The sequence below is a fragment of the Talpa europaea genome, assembly GCF_964194135.1.
Source record: "Talpa europaea genome assembly, chromosome: 14".
NCBI classification, from domain to species: domain Eukaryota; kingdom Metazoa; phylum Chordata; class Mammalia; order Eulipotyphla; family Talpidae; genus Talpa; species Talpa europaea.
In genome coordinates this window covers 88,114,236-88,140,831 of record NC_140082.1, presented here as the reverse complement: position 1 = coordinate 88,140,831, position 26,596 = coordinate 88,114,236, and the positions used below count along the sequence as shown (strand labels likewise).

At 43.9% G+C, this 26,596-nt stretch overlaps 1 protein-coding gene across 1 annotated transcript in view; it reads right to left on the bottom strand.

The window, feature by feature from the left end:
• Nucleotides 1–26,596, bottom strand: part of AKAP13 (A-kinase anchoring protein 13) — a gene marked incomplete at its 5' end in the record, with an annotated part of 84,800 nt that overhangs the window by 47,343 nt on the left and 10,861 nt on the right. Inside the window, 5 exons of the mRNA XM_084253151.1 lie at nucleotides 316–421; nucleotides 3,118–3,313; nucleotides 10,145–10,512; nucleotides 16,798–16,934; nucleotides 22,034–22,109. Of these exons, the coding sequence (XP_084109277.1) occupies nucleotides 316–421; nucleotides 3,118–3,313; nucleotides 10,145–10,512; nucleotides 16,798–16,934; nucleotides 22,034–22,109 (883 nt within the window). The remainder of the gene's footprint in view (nucleotides 1–315; nucleotides 422–3,117; nucleotides 3,314–10,144; nucleotides 10,513–16,797; nucleotides 16,935–22,033; nucleotides 22,110–26,596) is intronic.

The window sequence follows — 26,596 nt, the reverse complement described above, 5'->3', positions numbered from 1 at the left end:
TACCAACAAGTCTATGACAACATCTGAGAACTCCGAGGTGAGGAATATACAGTTCCTTGCACTATTTTTGTGATTATTTTTAAAGACTGAAATTATTTAAAAATAAAGTTTTAAAAAATGTTTAGTCCCTGGCATAAAATGAATTTAATGGATCAAGGAAGTCTTAGGAGGCTGGGAAGGAGGAAGGTCCCAAAGTGCTCAGCCACTCTTTCAGAAGCAGCAGCAGACAGATTTTGGTAGTCAATGATACAGTGCGAAAAACGATAAAAGTGTTTAAAGTGTAACATTTAATTGAAAAAAAGGCAGGATACTCACGGTCCAAGCCGGGATGGCTGATTGTCATTAATGAGATGGATTTTGTCAATGGAGAAGAGATGGCGGACGTACAGTAATTAAATGACTGTTTAGATCTGTGACGCGTCTGTGAAGTAAAAAAAAAAAAAAAAGTGAAACACATTCTAAGTGCATGTTCTCATATTCTTAGCTGGTACAAAACTTCATCTTCTGACCCGAGGCAGAATCCAGACTCTGCAGTCAGACGAGGACTCAAGTCTGCCCACACTTCAGAGCTGGTCAACTGCAAAGAAATTTCTTAGCTTACTTGAGGGGCAGTTTTCTTCTCCGTAAAATGGGGATTAATTATCGCAACCATCTTTTACAGTGGTTTTGTATCCTTTATCCTAATTATGTTTCAGACTAATATGCACTTAACATATAGCTACTGAATGCACAAGCAGATAAAAGCAATTTCACTAGAAATACCAAACTACATCTCATTTTTTGAAAATGTGAATATCCCTCATAGAGATAGAGTGGGACACCAGTAATATTCTGATTTTAAAAAGTTGGGAACAGAGATGCAAGTAAAAAGTGTTTAAAGGTTCCAGGCAAAGCAGCAGTGCGTCTGGAGAGAGGCCTGAATTTCTTTCAGTTCCTCTTCTAAGATTAGACTGCTTCTACAGAAACATGAGGGTGGCTGAGACTTGATAATTCAACACCCCCAGTAAACCCACAGCAGCTTCAGGGTCATGTAATCCAGCCAACTGCAGACATTCCTGCAGTAACACCCCCAAAGAGCAGTCACCAGCCTTGCGAGCATTTCTGGTGTGAGGGTCCCCTTCCCTTTGTTGTGAGAGAACCCACTCCAGCTGCTAACTCACTTCAGTTATCATCATTCTCTTCCCCTCACAGTAGGCTGAGATCTGCCTCTTTCTGACTTGCCTATGTTTAAAGGAAGCAATGAACATCTGTTCCTAGCATGAACTCAACTCAATTGTGCCAAAGACTTCTGATTATTTAGAGCTTGCTCCCCGCGTAACCATGGAGTCGAAGCAAATAGTTGCTATGTTTCAAATACAACCGTGAGGTCCAAAGAATGACCTTGGTGAAAGGCAGGGAACTTCAACAGGAAGCAGGCTGTAGGCGACTCATCCAGATCAGAGATATAAGCAGCTCAAACACCCACTGTGCGGTGCCACACAAAGCTGGGGGCGACCAGAGTGGCAGCAGGGGTAAGTACAGGAAGGGACTAAGATGGTGACAACGTTAGCTAGAAAGACTAAACCAGGAAGGCCACCGCAGAAAGACATCAGTGTAATTAATTACCATCACTTGCTAGAAGCCAGGGTCATCTATCAAATACCTGGAAATGTCAGTTTCAGAAAAGTATCACATAAGCAATATTAAGCCAATTAAAATGTTCTCGTTTCTTCATGAAAACTCATCTGCTTCAAGACATGGAAAGAATCAGTGAGACCAATAGCCAGGGATTGCGACTTTAACGCTGCTCAGCTAACAACCAGTGTGAGGCCTTCAACAGGTCACTTAAATGGGCCTGGAGTTCTCAGAGGCTGAACTGGAACCTGAAGGCACACACTGGCCCAAAGTCTATGATCCTCCTGTTCACAAACCCCTAATTTCTGGCATCTTATCTTCTCTTGGAAATGATTTTGCACATGAAGTGCAAGTTAACTTTCTATTTGTCAGAGATTCTCTGTCACCAAAGACTGGTTTCTAGTTCTTCCTTTTTTCTGTCGCCATTAGGCTAAACAAATCAAATTCATTGACTTCATCAATATATTCTCCATATCTTACTATTTTTCCTTTTTAAATAAACATCAGGCCAAGAAGACATGTGTGAGGGATAAAAGATGGCAAAATTCCTTTGGGCCTCCAATCTGATTTTCATCGAGCCTCCACTCTCTTAGGCCTGTACACGAGCATAAGTGACACATTTATTCCTAATGTAATCCTCTAGCGCCAAGTTTATATTTGGTCATATCATTGCCATATAGTAGGATGTCATCAAAATTTAAATGTCTACCCAAAACTTCACTCACGTAGACAAAGGACAGGTTGGTTGTTTGATATTTTCGTTTGTTTAGCAATGTTTCACTCGGATGTGAATACCGCAATCCTCTCGGAAATTAATCCAAAGTCTCTCTGGTCCAAGAGGAGATAAAAAAGGACACAGATAAAAGGTAGGACACTACAAAAAACCTGCACTATTCACATTCTCAACTCAAAATTCCTGGAGGGACTGTCAAAAGTGTCAGTGATAATGAAGGGCTTGAAAAGAGGGGAATTAAGATAACAGTCACTTGATTTGGGTGAGAAGAAAGTCCATGACCTTAAAGTAGAAGTTTTAAGAGAGGATAATGGAGATGCTAAGATCACAGGGGGGAGTGAGGCTTGCACTCCAGAATTCAGGAGAGATGACAAGCAAAGAGACGAGCCATTCCCTAGACACCGTAAGACAAAGAATTATTTTTCCGGCAAAGATAATCTTGGGATACAGTTTTAAGAATTGGGAAATTTAATAATGGTATGTAACCCCACTTCAAAATTCATTTTACTATTGTAGCAGTAAAAGAAGTTCTCAGACAAGAAGGAAAAACTCCCCATCATGGATACTTTCCTAATTTAATACTTTGATAGAATATTTAAATCTGTGCAGGTTACTGGTATTCTTTAATTAGTAACAAGTGCTACAAATTGGCTTTGAGCTAGTCTTATATAAACGTGAGTCTTGCCGTTTTTTGGTTTTCCAATATGAGGATGCATTGACAGAAATGATGTTTTTCCCAAATGAGCAACGCACACCTATTTCAATCTTACCTGCGGATCAAACATCCTCCTAGGTTCTCTCTGGTCTGATTCCAGGTCCTCTTCTGAGAGGGACACCAAAGAGCCAACCCGGTCCTCCCCACTGAAAGGGTGCCTGAGTTCCTTGACATTTGCAGAGTTTATTTCTAGGGATGAGGATGGTTTGTTCCCGACACCAGGTCCTCCTGCCAAGCCTTCTAGACTGAAACTGAACAAATAAGAGCACAAGGGTTAATTCATTGTGAGGACCAGGAAGGAAAGACACAAAACCCTGCAGTTCTATCTCCCTTGCTCATTTATTACTTTGGTGTTTCCTAGCAAAACTGCCCACAAGGGGGTGCCCCTGACCTACACCCCCCCACAGGTCCTGGGGCGCTGAGAGAACACTGCATGTACATCTTCTCACCTAACTCACTCTTTCACTCAAGTATGAAACCATCTCAGGCCATTTTCTCAGAATTTTTTTTTGTATAACATATGGACAGACTATTTATCGTACTGATCTTTATTTATACGTGGTATAATTGATTAATCTTTGCCAGAATCTAACTTTGTTCATGCCAAAGAATTAAATGGCATAGAGAAAACATGAGCACGGGTAATTTTCAAAGGCAAACACAGAGGTCTGCCCTGTGGCCACTAGGTGGACCTTTATAACTTCACATTCAACAGCTGAGTTGACCTTTGAAAGTTCACAGGTATGCCCCCGACCCCACACAAGACACCCCACATGTTACTTGTGAGCACTGTCACCTGTGCTCACCTGACGAGACACCAGCAGCCGGACAGGTTTCCTGAGGATTGTTAGTTGCAGACAGCCACATATGACACCTTAACCATGAAAGCCAAAAAGCTACTAAGTCTAGAATTTTATTTTTTTTTCCCTTGACAAAGAGATTAAAAGGAAAAAAACAAAGCAAAACTGCAAACTTAGGACCTGGTATCTAAAATGGGATCCCCAGAATAAAGATTTTGCGTTTAGCAGAGTGAGAAACATTTTCTGTAAGTGGAGGCTAGAGGAGAGGTCAGCCATCTCTCTTCCTTGGGGCCAGGAGCCAGAATAATTCATTCACATCTGTGACAACTGTACCAGAAACTGTTTTAAAACAAGCAAGATCTCAAAATACAGTTGTAGCTGACATGTCCTCAGTTACGAGCAGCTGGGACTGTCTTTAAAGCTATACTGAAGCTATTCAGTTAGTTATCTCTGTTCAACCATAGTTAACAACTACAGAGAATTCGTGTACGCTGGCCCAGAGGGCTGGTATTGGCTTTTTTTTTTTTTATTTGTTAGTGTTTTATGAACTCAATCCATATGTCTCTATTTTCCCTAGTCAGTAAATTAAACAATATGTCATATTTCAATATGACAATAGAAATCCAGACTCACTGCAAGTAAATGTCTCCGTAGAATTCATTTTCAATAGCAGGAATAAGAAGATAGACTAAGTGAAGAAGAAATTTAGTTTTCTATTGTGAATTATTTGTAAAGCCTGAGAAAGCCAGATCTGTGCCACCACAAAACTTAATCCTGAAAATGTTTTAATAATTAACTCTGGTTGCTTGGGAAAAGACTATATGATGACGATGAGGTCTGTGAATTTGGAATCTAAAGAGACTGGTGGATTTGGAAGCATAATAGAAATAAGTGCCTCTTATTTCCATCATTGTTCTCCTCAGGACATGGGAACTGCTAGAATCTGGGAATTAGGCAGGACCAAAACAAGAGAAGTGCCTGCCAAGCCATGGAGGCAAGTGCATGCAGACAACACAAACCCACGGCCGCTTGAGACCAGCGGGATGCACGGGCACACCACACCGTCTGGCACCGCGGGCTAGACTCCTTCTACTGGACCAGCGAAGCCCATGGCAGCGGCAACTGAACACTGCTCACAGACAAAGCAGGCTGCTGTGAGCACCCCAGCCACAGTGAAGCCAGCTCCAAGCCAAAAGCCCAAAGGCCAAGTTGAAGGTCCCCCCTGGTGGCAGGACGGGTGACAATACCATACCTTCTGTAATTAAAGTCAGCACTCAGGGCAGCAGAGTATTGCACACCAGAGGTACACCAGCTCATACTGGGATGACATCAAAGCAGAAACAGAAATGGAGGGAGAAAAGAGGAAACAGGATAGGGTTACCAGGGTTAAAAGAAAGGGCACAGTCAGAGACAGATTTGATCATCAAAAAATTGCAAAACTGATTGCCAACTTAGACAAAGGCTTGAACAAAACCATGGAAACTGCAAAGGATGCCCTACTGACGTCCATTTAGCAAGCTGCCGCACACGACTACATGAGCTCTTTATGGGATATCAACTCCCACCTGAAACTCGAGACTTCCAGCCAATTCTGGACAGAGACCCCCCCCCCACCCCCGGCACTCTCAGAGGTGTCTCAAGCAACACTACTGGGCCCACCTCTCTGCACTCACCCCACTCCCACAGCCCCGCAGCGCGGTCGGCCCCTTCATTGAGGAGCAGAGGTCAGCTGCATGGGGTGGGCTCATCAGTCGTGGCTTTTTCCACGGCTTTCCAGTAAGGACCCCGTGCGCCAGACGGGGGCACAGGCCTAGGAAGACACCCAATCAGCAGCCACATTCATCCTAGAACCCTCCTCTCTCCAGACCCTCGGGCCAGAGACAAAGCCTTTAACAATGGCCACACTCCCCTGTATTTTAATGATTGGGTTTATTGTCTTCAAAAAAAAAAAAAAAAAAAGAAAGAAAGAATTCTATAGTACTGAGTTAGATTGAGTTAGAGATGTTTCCTCTTGATTTTAACTTTGTGTCCATTTTCCCCCATAAGATATCTTTTTGTTTACAAATCCATTTTATCATTTACTTCCTTGATTACATCAGCACTGATATTTATTCTTAAGCAGCAGGGACAGAAGATCTGGGTGCGAATACTTAGTCACTATAACCAGGTAAGAGATAACCCATTTAAAATATAAGGTATTCTATAAAAGGAACTGCATCAATAGGTCAGGATGATTGCTAAACAAAGCTATTATTGATAAACTCAGGGCTACTTTTGGGCGCTACGGTTGGGAGGGACCTGCCTTTGCTTTCAGAGGGGAGTTAAAACCAGAGACTCTGGACAGTAAACTGCTCAGCAACCTCTGGGGCCTTGTGCTGGGAAGAGCCGCAGACCCCAAAATGATAATCTAATAACTTTCCTTGTTGCTGAGCGGTGGATGTGACAGAGGAAAGGAGACAAGAAAAATGTGACTAAATACATGAGCTGCCCCTACAGCCCTTCGAAAGGCAAACCTTCAAAAGAATGTCAGGAGGTCATGCTCTGAAATTGTCAGCTTAATTTTAAATCTCCAAACTGTTAAGAAAAGGATCTATGACACCTATATATCCAATGTCTAATGAAAAACAATGTGGTCAGTTAGTAGCTGAACATACACGGCCCGATGACCATCTCTAGAAATAATGTCCAACATCTCTTCATTCTCAGAAAATGATGATGTGGTGACTGGGGTGAAATTTAAAATGGAAATAAGGGGATCCAAAGGGAGACAGGGGAGGGACAGAACAGCTTTTCCAAGAAGGCGTTGCAGGTTCTACAGTATTGGAAAAACTGCTTTTCCTTGTACTAGAAAGCCCCTCTTCATATACATATCAAAGCTCTATCTGAGAGCACCCAAATTTCCTCCAGATCCCATTTAGTGAGGTGTGTGTGGGGGAATAATATTTAATGGTAGACTACTTTAAGATTTAAGAAATTCTAAATGAATGGGAAAAGAAAAAAACAAACAAAAAAAAACCCAACAACAAATGCCCCTCTCCCTGGCTGTTGCTAATACTGGTTGGAATGTTTTAATTATACAAAATGTGGAACTACATATCACGTTCTTCCTACAGAAACGTGACCGGGGGGCCTCCCCTGGTGGCGCAGTGGTTGAGCGTTGGGCTGCGAAGCTGCCCGCAGCCTCTGCAGCACCAGTTCGATCCCAGGCTGCTGGCGAGGGTCCCACATGGCGCGCAGACCTCTCCTGCCGCCCGCTGCTCCCCTCAGCAGTGTACTTCGTCAGTCTGCCTGTTCTGTTCCCTGCTCTGGCTCTGGTGAATTCTCTCACTCTCCCATGCTTCTGACTGTACCCAGTGCTTGTATAAATAAATAAATCTTTAAAAAAAAATAAAAATAAAAAAGAAACATGACCGGGGGTAGCACTAACGGCAGCTGTCATGCCGGGCATCCACCCACTAACAGTGCGGACCGCGCCCAACCATGGTCATCTTCTGGCATCCTGATTAACCCGAACAGGTTAATCTTGAAGAGCTAAATGGAGAGTCTAACAAATACATCTCTAAAGATTCTAAACACGCCTGCTGAAAAAGGCATTTAACACCTGGTTTCCTGACAGAGAACCTTAGCCGGGTCATGATTATCCAGGGTCATGACAACAGTTTTTGTATCTGTTTTGTACCTAAAATCTGGAGTCAGAGGAAGCATCCACTTGAAAACATACAGTGGGGAAGTCACTATGACCTGATTCCCAGCAAAAGGCTTCAGCTACATTATGAATCCCTCTTGAGAAATGTCTCCTCCTCGTGAGAGAAGTTGCTGATAGCCATCTAACAGCATTTTGAATTTCTAAATTTTCCCCAAATAATGGAAGAAAAGGGCACTACTGATGTTCAACAACAACAACAACAACAAAAAAAAAAAACAAAAAAAAAAAAACCAGCTCAGTACTGGAAAAATTTAAAGCAAATTTTAGCTTAAAAAACAGTTTAGAAACTTTTTCTGACGAGAAATAAGAAGGAAGTCAAAGGCTGAGAGGAGGAGACTTCAGAGCCATGAGCTGATGCCTCCCGGCTGCTTTCAGGAAAGGCTCCACCAGCAGTGGGGCAGAAGTGCCAGGGCTCTGGGGGTAAGATCCTTCCTCCCACTATTAGGGAACACACTGAAAATACTTGAAGGCCCGAGTTCCAGCACTCATACTTCTGGCTCTGCTCTGTACTTCTGGAGAGAAAAGTGCTCTCCAGGGCCCATTTAATAGGTACCACACAGACAATTCTCTCCATTCTCCTAGAAAAAATTGGGTGAGTCACCGTTATCAACATGATCAGAACACCAAAAAGTGCTAGATGGAAAAAATATTTAGGGAAGACAATTTTTTTTTAAGGTGTAAGAATAGGAAACACTTCAAATTGAAGAAACCATTTCATACAGAATGGACACCGGCAATGAGTAAGTACCGACACTTCATTTGCTTGAAAGAGACTTGACAATATTTAAGAGCAGACTGTTTAGCCACAGGTGAAGCAAATGGGGTGATGTTAGTATATGCTCAGGGGCAACACGGTTAGTCCATCAAGTTAGTGAACTCTGTACCTTCTCCTATGAATGGGAGGCCTCCTGACAACATCCCCCAGAACGCGCATTGAACTGAAAATGAATGGTGGAAGAGGTCAGTGTCAAGGTGAAACAAATGGGACACAAATGCATGAAACGGAGACATCGCAATGGGAAGAGGTGTGACTGCCACAGAGAAACAGCACATGAAGTGAGGGCACCGAGTAAGTGAGGGGACCGAGTAAGAATCAACTAAAAATGGACTGACAGCTTCTGCGGGGAGCGTCTGTGCTTCCTTCCTGGCTCTAAGAGGACGAGGGATGAGGCTCAGCTGGTTATACAGGTAAAAGGATCCAGGTGAGAAATGTTCAAAACTTCCAAAGGGTTTTCTTCAGACTTTAAAGTACAGGCTACGCTGATAACACTGTGAGAATTAGTCAAAGTAAAGTGATACCTGACTCATCCCGTTACCTCGAGAGGCACGGGCGAGCGGGCGCTCGGCCGGGCTGAACACTGAACTCAAAGGGGAGAGCCCATGTGATTGGAAATACAAGTAACTTCAGGGATAAGGTTGGGGGTCTTAGTTCGGCCACCGTGTAATCACGGGCAAATCATTTCATTTGAGCTTCAAGTTCCTCATCGGAGCTACGTGACCCATGAAGTCGCCTCTTGCTCTGAAGTCAGCCAGCGCGAAGGGGCCCAGGAGAGGTTCAAGAAAAACAGGCTTGCATACAAGCAGCCCCTGCCTAAGGAGGCTGTCGCTGCTGACCACAGGTACGTCCTGTCAGGAAGCTCCTCTTGCGGTAATAACACCCTGGCTGTCGGGTCATTCCCCTGATGCTGATTTTTTCTATTGGTGTGAATGCTTTTTTAAAAAAAAAGTACAGCACAACTGAAGCTGGGAAGGAAGGGTTTTAGAAACTGCTTCTTATTTCATCTAGGAGGTGGGTGGTTCATGTCAAATGTTATGGGACAACTGTCACCTCCGGGCTCCTACTTATGCGCGCCGAGCATGGCAGGGCTGTCAGGTAGGGCTGTCAGGCAGGGCCGCCAGGCGTTCGTCTCTAGCACTAGAGCCACCTAGTAGGCTCACAAGGCAGCCAATAGCCAGAAGCCAAATCCAACTTCTCGTCTTAGACCCGCTTCCAAACCCAAGGTCTGAAGCTGGCTGCACTTCTGAAAGTACCCTCAAACTGGCTGAAAAATGGTAAAAGGCCAAAATTTAAAGGTATTTATTGGTTCTTATGTTCGCTTGAAGATAAAATACCGGTAAGCTGGACTTTATCAAAACTTTTTGGATTAGGAACAAATGGCAATTCCTATGAAACCCCTGGAAAAATTTAAGATTTTGTGTTTTTCTTAACTCAAAATTGACACGCGATAACACCAGTATTTTTCTAATCTGCTAATTTCATGGACAAACGTGGTCTGAAAAAATGTTAACCATTATTAAACAGCCACCATGTGAGAGACATATTTCCCTTGTAATATTAATTATTACAGGTATTTTGAAAGGCACCTATTTCACAGTTGAGAAAATTAAAAGCTCAGAGGGGCCAAGTAATTTGCCCAAGATATTCTACAGGGAGGCTAGAGAACAGGCAACTGACCACACGTCTCCCTGACGCCAGAGCTGGCATTCTTCTATACCAGTGTCTCCTACAATCTCTTGCCAACAAGAACCCCAAGGGAGCAGATACCGAGAGACTGAACACAGAGCCGCCCTCTTACCTGCGCTGGTTCATCTCTGCGTCGCTGGCTGCATTCTTCCCGGGACCCCAGCTGTGCCTCCGGAAAGGGGACAGAGAGCGCATGGAGCTCCTCAGGACGGAGCAGTTTGCGGGCACCTCAGTGATGCTGTCCATCTCCTCCTCCATGTCTCCTGAGCCAGCAGGTTCGCTCTCGCTCTCGCGACCCTCAGTTCCCACCCCCTGGCTGTAGAAGCCATCGAGGCTTTGCTGAAGCCTGGATCTGTTCACACTTGAGGTCTGGGGGAGGGAGACATCACTGCCATGGGACGAGTGGCGATCCAGGGAGGCCGTGTCATCGGTGGAAGAACTGGACCCAGTGGTGTCGCAGACCAGCTGCTCTTCTTCGGGCTGCGGGGGAGAGAAAGCATGCCGGGTTGGAAGAGGCAAGTCGCAGCAGGCTTCCAACAGAATTTTCTTTTTTTCAACATAATCATTAGCTGGCTTCAAAGGCCCACAGTGGGGCTACGATCTAGGTCTGTGCTCTTTCTATCCTCTTGCTGGAGGTAGCAGACTAGAAGTACATGATCTGCAATAGGACAAGTCCTAATTTTGATTAACAATTATTTCCTGGACATCCCATGAGGGGTGACTGAGATGTGTTATTTCTTTTAATCCTCACCACTCCTTGATTTAGCAGGCACTCTCACCCCCATTTTCCACGCAAGAAAATGGAGGCAGAAAGAGGTTACAGCACAAACTCAAGATTCTAATTCAAGTGCTTTGGGGTAAGGATCCCCAACTTCAATCTCTTCAGGGGATATTAGGTAGAGCAAACTTTCAATCTCTTGCTAGGAACTACAGAATGCTTCCAAAAATGCTTAAAATTAAGTTGAGATGGAGAGGAGTGTGAGAGGGAAAAGCTAAAATTACCAAACCTTCAAAAAAAGAAATTATCACCACCAGTGGCTAATCAACAACAGGAGAGCAACGTCCACAACACGTGCGTAAGCTGGACGCCGTCAAAATTTCGCTCATCAAGACGCCATTATGAATACTACAGGCCAGCCACAGAGTGGGAGAAAATGTATTTGCAAAGCATAAATGTAACAAAGGACTGGCATCCAGGAGCTGTACAGAGGTCCTGCTTCTCAACAAAAAAGACAAACAATCCAGTTTGTTTTTTGACGGGCATAAGATGTGAACAGCAGCTCCCATGAAGAGCTTCAGACCGCCAGTGAGGACATGCTCCACACGGTCATCGCTTGTCAGGAAGGTGAATCACAGCCATGTAAGGCTCACTACATGCACACGGGGAAGCTGCAACTATACCAAAACTGAACAATCACACAAGCTGAGAAGGATATGGAGCAATAAGAATTCTCCTAGAGGGCCTCCCTGGTGGTACAGGGGTTAAAGACACAGCATTATCAAGCTGTCAGCAGCCACAGCAGCACGAGTTCGATCCCTGGCCAGGAAGCGACCCACACGGCGCAGCAGACCTCTCCTGTCTCACCTGCTGCTCCCCTCAGCAGTGGATTTCAGTAGATCCACCTGTTCTGCTCCCCACTCCATCTCTGGTGAGTCCTCTCAGCCCCCTGCACTTCTGGCCACAACCCCAGTTCTTGTATGCATAAATAAATCTTAAAAAAAAAAATTCTCATATATTGCAGGGGAGAACCACTTTGGGGAAAGATCTGACACTTTCTTATAAAACTAAATCTATACCTGCCAGATGACCTAGCAATCCCCTCCCGGGTATTTACCAAAGAGAACTAATATTTATACTCTAATTATACAAAGAAAACCAATGTGTGGTGGGGAAAAAAATGAAGAGTTTTGCCTTTAGGAAGTTAGGAGAGGAGATTAGGAAGGGACAGGAGGAAACTTTCCGAAGCGGTGATCATGTCTTGCCAGAATTTGGGTCACAAAGGTAAGTGGCTGTATCTATCAAAAGTCACTGAGGTTCAGCGATTGTGGAAACAGTAAAGAGGTTCCTTGAAAAATTTAGAGCAGGAAGTCCCATACGTGATTCTGCAATCCTGCTTCCGGGTACACAGCCAGAGAATATAAAATCACCATCTTGAGGAGGTATCTATCTGCTCGCCCATGTCAACATCAGCATTATTCACATTTTCAAGATATGTAAACATCCTGAGTGCCCACCAACAGAGAAATGGACAAAGAAAATTATCACCCAGCCTTTAAAAACCATGAAATTCTGCCAATTATGAGAAGGTGGATGACCACGGCAGACACGTCCCAGGTGAGGTGAGTCAGACACAGAAAGCAAAACACTGCGTGATCTCACCTCGGGTGGACTCTAAAGCTGGGAGAACTCACAGTAACAGAGTGGAGGGTGGAGGCCAGGGCCGCAGGGGTCGGGGATGGGGAACGGCAGCCTAAGGGCACACATTTTCAGGTACGAGATGACGTCCTAGAGACTTAGTGTAGAGCGTGGAGAATACAGTTAATAACCAAGTACTAAATACCTGACATTAGCTATGAGAGCAGATCTCACTCTCTTGGGCAACTCTGGGGGTGATCACGATAGTTAGCCCGACAGAGTCAGTTCACATCACATTGCATACTTGAAATCTGTATGTTTTTGTTAATTACAACTCAATAAAGCTGGCAAAGACTCACTGATTAGAATCCTTGAGTCTGTGCACATCAGTGTACGCAAATTTTGCAAACACACACACCCCCTCACCAAAAGAGCCATCGTATCAGTAAATATTGGCTTTTTTCAGTCCTTTAGTTTTCATTCATTTATTCACTAATATTTATAAATTATTATCTACCATATTATACACAAGACAGCCTGCTGTGTGCCTCGGGGAATAACAACTCACATCTTAAACCCCTAATGTATATGCCAATTGCCTGGGGCATTTTTTTTTAAGATTTATTTTTTATTTATACAATAGCTGCAGTACAGGCCAGGGGTGCCGGGCGGGGGTGGTGAGAGGTGAGAGGATTCACCAGAGACAGAGCGGGGAGCAGAAGAGGCAGACTGACCAAAAACACTGCTGAGGGGAGCAGCAGGCAAGACTGGAGAGGTCTGCCTCACCATGTGGGAATCTCCCTGGCCAGCCGGGATCAAACCGCGCTGCAGAGGCTGCGGACAGCTTCACAGCGCTGCGCTCAACCTGCTGCGCCACCAGGGAGACCCTGCCTGGTGCAGCATTTTATTTAAGAATCCCAAGTATCTGATGACAAACTATCAATAATTCAGTTCTGAAATTTTAGTAATTTTAATACTTGTAGGTATGCAGATTTTTTTTGGAGTCTAAATATATCTACTTTTATGCCTAAAAAGTTCAAAAATAAAATGGACTATTTTTGCCTTGTGGCCAGGGGACCGGAGAGCAAGCCACCACATGTGAAAGGGTGTTCCCTGAAGGTTGCACCTCTTAGGGGAGATTCTCTGGTTGCTTAAATCAGCTGCAGATCTCTCGCTCTTGGAGAAAAGCAGCAACAACTCTTAACCATTGTCCTTGGGGCTACAGAGGGGCCTGATTATGTGCATTTGCTGATCACACTTTCAGTCTCAGCCCATGCCAAAAAATAATCCCAGGATTTCTTCTCACTTTGAAAACAAAATGTAAATTTTATGCTATGGGTCTAAGGAAAAGAAAGAAGTTAGGAGCCAGTAAAAATCAGAAAGAACAAACACGACGCCTGTAACACTCACCCAGGAGGCATGCTGAAGGGAGGCCCACGGTTCTGCTGAGAGTGCGTGAGAAGCGGGGCAGGCTGCTCAAGGGCTTTCTCTAAGGCCAGCGCCACAGAAGTGGCTGCAGGAAGTGACCTAATCTCTCAGCTCCCAGTTCACAGAAGACGATGTTGCAACACTCTGCCTACAGATTATTTCTTAGAGAGGGGAGCAGAGGAGGGCCAGAGCCTGGGAAGAAACTCTGAATGTCTGATGTTGAGCGGCACACGCCGTGCAGATGGCTGCGAGGAAGACAAGGGAGCAGCCGGTGGCCTTGCTGCTGCCACGTTAATCATTGGCTTTTAAAGCCAGGGTTTGGAACTTGAGCGCAGAAAACTAGAAAATGAACAGATTTAGAGTCAGGCTTAGGTAGAAATCTCACTTCTGTTTCTGAACAGCTGAGTAATTTTGAGTAAACTTCTTTACCAATTTGAGTCTGTTTCCTGGGAAGCGTAATGAGGACACAACCACCCACCTCGCTGGGCTGCGGGGAGGCGAGATGAGATCACCATCTAAGCATCCACCCCTGCCTGCTGCTCGGTGAGCACTTGCGACCGCAGCCTGCTTCGCCTCTTCCTTCCGTAGCTGCACCCTTGGGCTATTAGTGTTGGAGAAAACGCTTCTTGCTGACCTTTGCTTTGGTCACACACGACTTGTGGAGAGTGGAAACATCACCAAGAGAAAGAGCCCCCGGGTCTTGCCCAGACCACTGATCATCCTTAGGTGTGAAGAGGCCAGGGCACACCCACATTTCTAGGTTTCCCTAAGCACTCTGCTAGGACACATGGGGCGAAGTTCATTTGCTTCAGCTTTAAAAACCTATCTATCTAGTCATTCTGAAAAAATGATTAAATCTAGCACCAGCCAACTTATCAACAAACTCCTGAATGCTTTTGGCAGTGATCAAGAAGATAGAATAAAGGAAATTCTTAATTCCTTAGCTAGGAAAACCAGCCACTTAACTTGGTGACCAGAAGTCACGTCCCACGCAGAGTGTGCATTTCTTAATCAAGACCTTTCAATTTTTTTTTTTTAAAGATTTATCCATTTATTTATACAAGCACTGGGTACAGTCAGAAGCACGGGAGGGTGAGAGAATTCACCAGAGCCAGAGCAGGGAGCAGAACAGGCAGACTGATGAAGTACACTGCTGAGGGGAGCAGCGGGCGGCAGGAGAGTCTGCGTGCCATGTGGGACCCTCCCCCTGGTGGCTGGGGATTGAACCAGCACTGCAGAGGCTGCGGGCAGCCTCGCAGTCCAGCGCTCAACCAGTGCGCCATGGGGGAGGCCCAAGACCTATTCAATTTTTAAAAAATTCTTTACTATGAAAATTTTCAGACATACATAAATGTTTATCAAATCCCACGTATTCATGACCCAGTTTCAGTGATCAGCAATGACTCGATTTTAAAGGTGGATCACAGAGATATTATCTAATCTATTTATCTCTTAAGAAAGTAGTGTATTTTGGGCCTCCCTTGGTGGCGCAGTGGTTGAGCGCTGGGCTGTGAAGCTGCCCGCAGCCTCTGCAGCACTGGTGTGATTCCCAGCTGCTGGCAAGGGTCCCATGTGGTGTGACAGACCTCTCCTGCCGTGCCCGCTGCTCTCCTCAGCAATTTACTTCGTCAGTCTGCCTGTTCTGTTCCCCTCTCTGGCTCTAATGGATTCTCTCACCCTCCCGCACTTCTGACTGTGCCCAGTGCTTGTATAAATAAATAAATAAATAAATCTTTAAAAAAAAAAAAAAAAAGTAGTGTATTTTCAGAGACATGACCCCACAGAATGGGATTACCCCCGGGGCCTGGGGCACTTTATAAGTCCTTGCCCTGAGAACTCCCGATCACAGTGGAAATTACCCAAGTTCTGTTATTTGAAAAAAAAAAAATCCCTCTGGCTTCCCTTTTCCTAAGTAACTTCAGAGAAGAAGGGATCCTCCAGCATGCGGACTTTTTACTTTACAAGTCCCTTGAGTCAAATCACCATGAATCACTATGGTAGGAGTCCTGAAGCTCCCTAAATCTTTCCAAAGACCTCTGGACCATAAAGAGCACAAGGGAAAGGAACAAGGTGGACCAGGCTTGGGGTTGGTCAAGAACTGCTGGGAAAAAACGAAAGGGAAGCACCAAAGGGACATTCACAGAGGCCTGAACACATTCCAGACCAGGTCAGGGCTCCGTTCCCCTCTCACAGCTTTCAGCTCAGCATCACCGCACCACCTCGGGGGGCCTGAGGCAGCCGCTACCACCAGGCTCTTGCTTTCTCCAGAGTCATCACCTACCCTCTCCATAAAGCTGTCTTCACAGCTGCCACAGTGCTTCTGCCCCTTCGCCCCCTGCAATTAAGAAAACCACTGTGGTCTTATAATTGAGCATCATTTGCTGATCCTGCTGTGGGCGAACCCTCTATTTTCCTTAGGAGACAAACCAAAACTTGCTGCAACCAGATACAAGCATAAGCAGAAGAAAGCAAAACGTCCCCATCCCCTAAATCCTTCAGAGAGCCTCAAATTACATGAGAACACGAGATGAATCATGAGGGTGGACCTGGCTTTTCTCTAGGGAGAAAGCCTGGGCTCTCCAGCGAAGATCTAGAAAGTTACAAGCAAGCAGGCCAGAGGAGAAGGGGTGACATCACCAAGCTCAGCGGCGAACTCCCAGCCCGCACACATTCATCAGAAGTGACGCCATAGCGCGTTGATACCCATGACGTCCGAAGCGGTGGTCCTTCCCAGCCCACTGGAAAGTATTCACTGTCCTCTGACTTAATTCACACTAAAGGAAGCTGAATCTCTTTATGTCTCCATGTCAATTTCAAAACCTATATGATTCTACAGAAAATAAAGTGGGCAACGCCGTTTCTAAATCAGTGGTGACCGGGAGCTTCCTGCTTCGAGAGGGAACACTTGCGTTTGTCTGACACCACGCTGGAGCCAGAGGCCAACAAGGCTAGCGGGAGCCGCCTGCTGAGACAGAGGGTACCTTGGAGAACAGGATGCTGTCCACGTCTTCACTGGCTGAGTGGAAGAGATCAGAATCACTCCCGGATTCTCTTTTCAGTACACCTTGCTTTGAGGCACACTCTCTGCCCAGACCAACATCCAGAAAGTTCTCGCACTCTGAAAAAGAACATTTATTCAACCAGTCATTAACAAAATTCAGTTTCCTCCCATCCCAGCAAACAGCCTTTAGCCCCCAGATCAAGCAGCTGAGAGCCATAGTCACAAGTGGCTCTCAGCTGGGAACTCCAGTGGGTTCGGCTACCACACGCCACCCAGGAATTTGTGATGTTCACCGTAAGTACATACTTTTTATCACCGTAAGTACGTACTTACGGTGAACATCACAAAAAAAAAAGAAGATAAAATGGTGATTTAGAACCATCATTCCACTGCTATTTATTTAAATATTACTTTCCTGGGCCTCCCTGGTGGCACAAGGGGTTAAGCACCGCACTATGACGCTGTCCACAGCCTCTGCAGCACTGAGTTCAATCCCCGGCCGGCCAGGGAGGTGCCCACATGGCACAGCAGACCTCTCCCGTCACCCCGCTGCTCCCCTCAGCAGTGTATTTCAGTCAGTCTGCCTGTTCTGTTCCCTGCTCTGTCTCTGGTGAATCCTCTCACCCCCTGCATCTCTGGCCTGTGCCCCAGCTCTTGTATGCATAGATAAATAAATCTTTTTAAAAAAATATTACTTTCCTCCTGGTAGTTTTTTCTTTTGCTAATCAGAAACTATGTGATAGCCCTGTGGCCGACTTCCAGGTTGGGAGGCAAATTCTTTATAGATATGTTACTTTTATCAAACTACTGGGGAAGGTGGGGGGGCGCACACCTAATAAACACATCAACATATTAAATTTATGGATTCACTGGATAATACAAGTATAATTATTCCCCTTCTCCTACCTCAAATGGACACAACATTTGGGGACTGAGGTGCTGAAGTAGAAAAACGTACCATCTAGAGTCTGTTTCTATTTCAATCACCCAGAACTGGGCCTCTGCAGACAGAGGAGGGGCCCTGACAGGAATGTGACACCGGGCAAGGAAGGAATTCTAAGAGTGCAGTAAAATTCAGACAGTGTCCAATCTCCCCTGTTCACTTTGTAAATAAATGGACATGTGACCTGGGAGCAACAGATTTAAAAAGAATGTACATGGTGAAACCAAGAACCCCAAAGACAGTCAGTCAGTGGGTAGATACCAGCCTGCTTCAGGAAGTTCTGAAGATAATAAGCGCGTCTCCATCCTACCTCGTACTTTTTTATGTGTGATTTGGATAGACACATAGACCTGCTTATCAAATCTGCAGGCGACACTAATTGGCAAGTAGAAAGCCTAGCTACCTAATGATTCAGAACTCTACCTGGCGGTTTTGGTTGGGACCAAATTCAAGAGGGCTTGGCAAAGGGATGGCAACACAAAAACTAGCGATATTTTAGCCTCTATAAATAGACGGTGTACCCATATCCAAAAGAGGACAGCGTGAGCCTGTGTGTGCCAGTCAACTGCACAAGAGCGTGCGTGGTCCTAGGAGGATTTACACTAAAATCCTCGCAAACAAAAGATGCAAGGCCAACAAGCAGGACAAAAGCTGGCAAGTGAAGCCACAGAAATTCGCTGTAGCTGGGGCCCACAGGAAGTGGCGGCTAGACTAGGTAACCCCAATGTCTTCATTCTTAGACTCTATGCTGGACAGTAACTGTGCATGTGTTTGCGTGCACTTATGAGAAAAGGGTCTCATCTAACGGATAAAACCACCGGGACTAGCTGGGACTCTCAGAGGGAGGTCGGGGGGTGCTGCCTTGGCAGAGTTCCTGAATCACTGATCAGTGACATGACCTTCCTACCAACTAGGAATGTGACTAGGGACTGGGGAACAGCCCCACAAAAAGAGATGTTGTTAGTGTGAGTGTGTGCACACATACAAGAGAGCGCTTACAATCTCTGCAGTAGAAAGGACCTTATCAACAGTGACAATTTCAACACAGAAGTACGCAGAGATGACACAGAAAGTGAGGCAGGGCCCAGAGATTAATCTGAAAATGTTCTCACTAGAGGCAAACCTGACCTTGGTCTGCGTCATCGAGTGCAAAGTACCGCTGAGTGTCAGGTTGATGGGAGTAACCCTGCCTTCAAAAAACTGGAGTCACAGCTATTCCAGGAGACTGTTGTTCCACATCTCAGAGAGTACGTACTGAGTGGAACCGGTGGGTGTGATCCTTCGACTTGTTCCCTTTCCCCCACTTGGAAAAATAAAAACTCCATTCCATGGTTTAGGGGAAAATCGGGGGGCTGGCCAAGAAGAGAAAGGGCTGTCACAGCAACTATGCTGAGCTGCGAGCGGTCCAGCTGGCAGTCTAGCAGACCACGTCCAAATTCCAGACTGGAAAACAGACCAGCTCGAGACGTTCTAATGGAAACTTCACAGGGAAGATCCAGCTTCACCCCGGTAGGAAGACCTCACCCAGAAAACAAATCCAAGCCGGTACTGTGAGGGACCACAAAGCAAGTGTGGAGTACGAGTCTGCTGAGCGACTGAGAGGATGGCGGAGCTGGAACAGGCCAGGAAGGCCAGGAGCAGGCAGAGAGGAGGCCTGCAGTCGCTATGAAACGCCCACAGGTGGGGGGAGCCAACAGGCAAAGCTACGGCACATGCTGGTAAGCTTTCCAAATGAATGGAATCCTTTCTCTCTTCCTAATAAAGCGGAGCAGCATGTGAAAGTGCAGGCAAGAGCAGCGAGCACTGGTTTAGAGTCAGAGCTGGGGCTTAGACTGAGGCGTGGCTTCTGCTAGACCGACGATCCCAGGCCAGTGATTTCACCCCCTAAGCCTCTCCACCTCCACAGCAGTGAAATGGGAAGGAGCTGCACTGCCTGGAAATGGCTGTTGTGACCATTAGAAATCAGCTATAGGTTAAGTAAACAGAACCTACACATTAAGTAACTGCAACTCCACCCTCAGGACACAGCTGGTGTGTGACAAACAAGGCTGATGAAATTAAGGCTTTATTGACCAAGGACGTGTGACTTCACAAGTGGCTCGCAGTGTATCATGAGAATGATATACACCCCACACCCCATCCAAGAGAATGTTTCTGGGCGGTGTGTGATCTGGTAGGTTATTTTGGGTCTAGGAAAGCATAACATTTTTTCCATATAAATTAATGGTAATAGTGTTCCCAAACCCAAAAAACAAGCTACCAGATAAGAATGTTCTACTTTTGGATGAAGAGGGCAGGGGGTCTGGACTGTGGGTGAACCAACGCCATTTTATCACCCACACAGAAATCTGTCTATAACTCTTTGGGTCCTGAGTCATTAGTTTTAGAAACTAGCAAAATGTATACTTTTAAAAGATGTTATCTAGTTGCCTGGATTCAAAACTACACACAAGCAGACAAACTACAGCTGGCGAGTGGAGGACCAAGCAGCAAGAGCCTGGGTTTAGCTGGCAGAAGCTGACCAAGATGCTATCTTGCATTTATCTGGAACTGAAGACTATGCAGAGTGATTGTGAAAGATACTATCTGACTTGGCCTGGCCCTACTGCTTTCGAGCTGTGTTTACCAAGTAGAAAGAAAGAAGCCTGCAACACGAGAAGTACCTAGAATTCATAAAAATTCGTGTCTGAAAATCAGAGCCTTTGCTCTGAGGATCAGAAGCATAGTCCAGATCATGGGTTTTGTTAAACTGAGGTTTAAAAAGAATCACTCTACATGGAACAAAGCAGTTATGCTTGGCTTGGAGGGGACTGAGGGAGGAATCAACACAATTCAAGACTACACCTTGGTGAAAGGCTCAGGGGTTCAGAATTCATTCCTTTAAATGAGTAACTTAAACTGTAACACAACGGAGACACTTCCTGTAAATATTCAAGCTGTAAGGCCACCCGATTCAACCTTTAGGAGGCAGCAGTTTCACTGCTTGGTGGTCAGGAGTGACTACACTTGCAGACAAAGCCCCAGGTAGCTGAAGACACTAAACACAGTAAGGCGTATACTTTTAAGCAGAAGATTCTATGGGGCTGGAGGAGGGAAGTGTCAGCTAAATCTGTGCACTGGGCCAATCTTATCATATGTATGGAGAGCCTACACTCAGTCCTAGGATATAGTAACATCCTTTAATGGCGTTCTCTATGTCAGACAAAGACAGAGAAGAGCATTTTTCATGTTTCCAAAACTTCCTTTGGACTAAATTCAGAGAGCCGAGAAACAGCAGGAAACCTCTCTTTCGTTAGAGGATATGAACCGTTTCTCTGCAAATGGAGTATTACTGCAGGGCACCCAAAGCAAAAGCATTTGTAAAAAGTGTTTCAAGACTGAGAAGTTTTTAAAAAGCAGGTCAGTAAAAATTGCTAAGGCAAACAGAGGCTTTGCGGTTAAAACAGACTTGAGAGCCCACACAGCTGCAGAAACAGGCAAGGGGACTTCCAATTACTCCCCAGATCCCTGGGACAACACTCCCAAGAAGGAAGGCCAGTCATGCTTCAGAAACGGGGAGGCAACAGGGCACCACGTCACAGGGAGAGGGTAAAAGATTCCTGACGAACCTCAAGGCATGTGCCCCGTGCCATTAACAAGCAAGCTCGGAAGAGCATTTGGCTTTGTGTAGCTACTGCTGAGCTACCTCACACATGCTCCAGGGGAGACACAATCCCTGACAATACTGACAAGTTGATGGCGCTCCATTCTCAACTGCACAGAATTGTGAAACGAATTTAAAGACTCTCTGACGCCAGGTCACACCTCAGCCCAACTACATCAGAATTTTTGGGGCAGGAACCAGGCATCAGCATATTTTTAAAGTTCCCCAGTTAATTTCATCTGAAGTCAAAACTGAGAGTCAGAGGCTTAGTCCTAAATAATATGAACATGTAGTTTTACTAGATTAACAAGCTTTTATCACCTGAATATGCACAGCACAGAGGCCATGACTTCACAGGTGAAATAACAGATCACAACACCGGAAGTGAACACTTACAATTAAAATCAAATACAGGTAATGTAACAAGTGCTCATTTTCAATTAGAAAACAAAGTGTCTACAAACCCAAATCACATCCTCTCTTCCTTCCATCCACTGACCACATGGTGAGGAAGGACAGACAGCTCTCCAAATGGAAGGACCAGTGATTAGAAAAAGAGTGTGGCTCCAGGAAATGGCCATTTCACAAGCAATTATTCAAGCCATTGAAAGTAGGAAAACCCCTGCTCACCTGGGCTCTTCGCAGGAGCCACAAGAGCTGCTGCATCAGGGCACTGCTCTATTGTACACCAGCTTTCTCGATTTATCTGAAGGAAAAGAAAAACAGATCAAGTTTTAGAAAATGCAATAAAGGGGGATGACTTTACAGCTACTCCTAGTATTTCCACTGTATCAACATGTCTATCTTTAACACCTCATTGCAAACTAGGCAAATTTATGTCACAATACAATCAAAGCAGGGTCTCCCCTGGTGGCGCAGCGGTTGAGCGCTGGGCTGCGAAGCTGCCCTCAGCCTCTGCAGCACCAGTTCGATCCCTGGCCACTGGCGAGGATCCCACATGACGCGTAGACCTCTCCTGCCACGCCCGCTGCTCCCCTCAGCAGTGTACTTTGTCAGCCTGCCTGTTCTGCTCCCCGCTCTGGCTCTGGTGAATTCTCTCACCCTCCCGCGCTTCTGACTGTACCCAGTGCTTATATAAATAAATAAATATATCTTTAAAAAAAAATGGAGCGTATTTTAAAAAAAAAGAAAAGAAAAAATACAATCAAGGCAGTTGATACTGAATTCAGGCTGTAAAGAGACTGTTAAAGACAAACCCTGAAAGCTGATTATAGAACTGAAGTGTCCAGAGGGGAAGGGTTGGGAAAGGGGTGGGGAGAAAGAGCAAAGGGGGCACAATGAACTATGGTGGTACCTGGGGAGGGTATTCTCCATCACCTCAATTAAAATTTAATTATTAAAAAAATAAAGAGACTGTCAGTAAAAGTTAGGAATATAATAGCACTAGAAAAAAGATCTGTTATAAGGAAGACCATGGGCCATGTCCAGGTTGAAGTAAAAAAGGTTAGCAGATAAATAAAATTGACCAAATGGTAAAATACATATTTGATGTTCTTGTTTGCAAGTGTAAAAAAAATCAAAACAAGTCTTATATATTTATTCAAGAATGACTATATGTTGGATAGCAGGTTAAGAACTTTCTGTATATCTAATTTAACCTTCACAACAGCTACAAAAATCTGTATGATCTTTATCCAAAGAATGACCAGGGTCTCCCTGGTGACGCAGTGGGTTGAGCGCCACACTGTGAAGCTGTCCGCGGCCTCTGCAGCGCGGGTTTGATCCCGGCCGGCCAGGGGAGATATCTACATGTCGCGGCAGACCTCTCCTGTCTCGCTCGCTGCTCCCCTCAGCAGCGTATTTCAGTCAGTCTGCCTGTTCTGCTCCCTGTTCTGTCTCTGGTGAATCCTCTCACTCTCCCACATATCTGGCCTACACCCTGGTTCTTGTATAAATAAATAAATCTTTAAAAAAAAAAAAAAGAATGACCAGACTCAGAGGGGTGGCTGGGGTAATAAGTTTATGCTACTGCAAAGCATGTGAAGCAGTAAATACATGCTATTAAAATAGCTCTCAATTTAACCTTTCCAAGTCCCAACCATCTTAACATTATAATACTCTAATTAGAACAGTACAATTTTTGAAATTGTCATTTAAAAATTTTAACAGTCCTTTTTCATAACTGATAAAGCACGGACACACAAAATCAGTGAGGAGACAGAAAATTTGAGAAACATTATCAGCGATTTGCTCTAATGGACATGCATAGAGCACTGCACTGAACCAGCAGAACACACAGTTTCCAAGAGCACATGGGATGTTTGCCAAGACAGACCACATTCTGGGGCATTAAACAATTCTCACTTTGAGGATTAAAATCATATGAAGTATGCTCTTTGGCCACAACAGTATTAAATTAGAAACCAAAACAAAAAGGTACCTGGAAAAACTTCAAATATTTAAAAACAACTTATAAAACAAACATTAAGGAAATATTTAATATTGGTTAAATAACAGGAAATATTTTGAGCTGAATAAAGACAAAAACACCATGTATAAAAATTTGTGAGAATCAGCTAAAACAGTGCTTAGAGCAAAACCTGTAACAGTAAAATGCCCAGATCAGTGAAGAAAAGTCTCAAGTCAATGATCTAAGCTCCCACTTAGAAAACAGAAACAGAGCAAGTTCAACCAAATCAAACACAATCAAGAAAATAAAGAGCAGAAATCAGTGCAATAGAAAAACAATGAAACAGAAAACAGACCAATTATATCTAGCTAGACTGGTAAAGAACACAAGAAAGTTACAAATAACCACATCAGTAATTAAAGAGAGACATCATTACAGAGCCTACAGACATGGAGAATAATAAATACTATGAACAATTTTATTGCAAAATTCAACGTTACGGAAATGTTCCATAAAAGACACAAAATATCAAAATCCACTTAACAGGCACCCAAAATGACCTATACTATTAAACACATTGAATTCATAGTTTTAAACCTTCCTGTAAGGGAAACTCCAGGTCCAATGATAAATGCTACCAAACATTTAGACAAAAAAATAGCAAATCTACACAAATTCAGAAAATAGAAGGATACAATACATTTTATGAGCCCTCTATCACCCTGCTTCCAAAACTAGATGAATGCATTATCAGAATACTATAAATCAGTGCCCGCAGGAAGACAGATATAAAAATCATGAACAAATTTTTAGGAAATTGAATCCAGCAAATAAAAAAAGATAAACTTATGATTTAGGAATTTCACCCTAGAAATGCAAGATTGCTTAGCACTTTAAAGTCAATTTATTTACAGACCAACCCCCCCCCCCCAATGATTATCAATAACGCAGAAAATAATTTGGAAAAATTCAACATCTATGCATGATAAAACTCACAGAACACTGGGAACTGAAGGGGAATTCATCAAACTGATAAAGGGCATGGGTACCTATTAATAAATAAACTACTGTTAACATCATACCCAATGGTTAAAAATTAAATGCTTTCACTCTAAGATCAAGAGCAGTGCAAGAATGTCCACTCTCAATTGACACTGTACAGATGGTTCTAGCCAATGCAGTAAAGCAGAAAAGGAAGTAAAATGCACAGATTTGAAAAGGAAGAATTATAAGTCTTTATTTACAGAGGACATGATTGAATGGCTACACAGAAAATTCTGAGGAAAACTACAAAAATGCTACTAGAATAAGTTTTGCATAGGTGCAGGATACAAAGTCAATATACCAAACCAAGCCAAACCAAACACCCAAAACAACACTAGGTCTATATATCACCAGTGAACAATTAAAAATGAAACAAAAACTAAATACCATTTATAATCGTATCAAGGAATATAAAATAATTAGGCATCAACTGAAGAAGATAGGAGCAAGACTTATACTTTAAATACTACAAAAAAAGTGCTGATAAGACTTAAGCTAGGCCTAATGAGAGATACCATATTCACAGATCAAAATACTCAGCACTGTTAACTCTCCTCAACTGATCATCATTTGATTTGAGGACTTACTAGAGAAGGTGCAGGAATCAAGCCAGTACAGAGTACCAGCAGAAAGATAAATAAGATCAATGGAACAAAAGATTCCACACACAGACTTTCACAGATGGAGCCTACATATTTTGCACAAAGATGCCAAGGAATACCAGTGAAGACAACAACGGCCTTTGAACAAACAATGTTGTAACAACTGGATGTGGAGTACAAACAAATCTCCCCCAAATCTTAAACTTATACTGTCTATAAAAATAAAGTTGAGATGCATCTAAATGTCAAAAGCTAAAACTATAAAACTTCTAGAAGAAAACACGGAGAAGCATTTTTTTTGTGTCTGGGTAAAACAAAGATTTCTTAGCATGCATGAAAAACCTGATAAATTTAACCTCATCAAAATGAACAACTTTTACTCCTCAACAGGCATTGTTAGGAAAAGAAAAGGCAAGCCACAGATGGGAGAAAATATTAAAACAACATCAATACTGGTACCCAGAATATTACAACAGGGAAAAAAAAAAAAAAACAACAACCTCTTATAATATAATACTAAGACAATTTTTTTAAATGGGCAAATAACTCAAACATTTTTCGAAGAAGTATGAATGGCAAACATGCCATTCATAGCCCAACAGCATTAATCATCACAAAAAAGAAAATTAAAAGCACAGGGAGTAACAGTCCACATCCATTAGAATGGTTTAAATTCAAGAGTGATAATACCAAGTGTTGACAAAGCTGCAGAGCAACTGTAATACTGACCTTTGCAGGAGAATGCAAAATAGAACATTCACTTTGAAAAACAGCTTGGCAGTTTCTTATACTGTCACATGTATGTTACATACAGCACAGCAATCTTACTCATAGTGTTTACCCAAGAAAAAGAAAACTGTGTCATCACACAAAGACTTTTGTTGGAATTTTCACAGCAGCTTAATGAATGATAGTCCCCATGAGCCCAGGCTTCCATCAACTGTGACTGGACAAAGTTGGTAAATCCATATAATGCAACAGAATTACAAGGAGAGGGAATGAACTCCTGATACAAACAACCATCTGGTGGGATTTCAAGAGCATTATGCTAAGTTTAAAAAAAAAAAAGCCACATGACTACCTACTGAATGATTACATTTAAATAGTTTAGAAAGACCAAATCAGTGCGAGAAAGCCTCTTAGTGATAAGCAGGGTCTGGAGAAAGAGGCTGACTC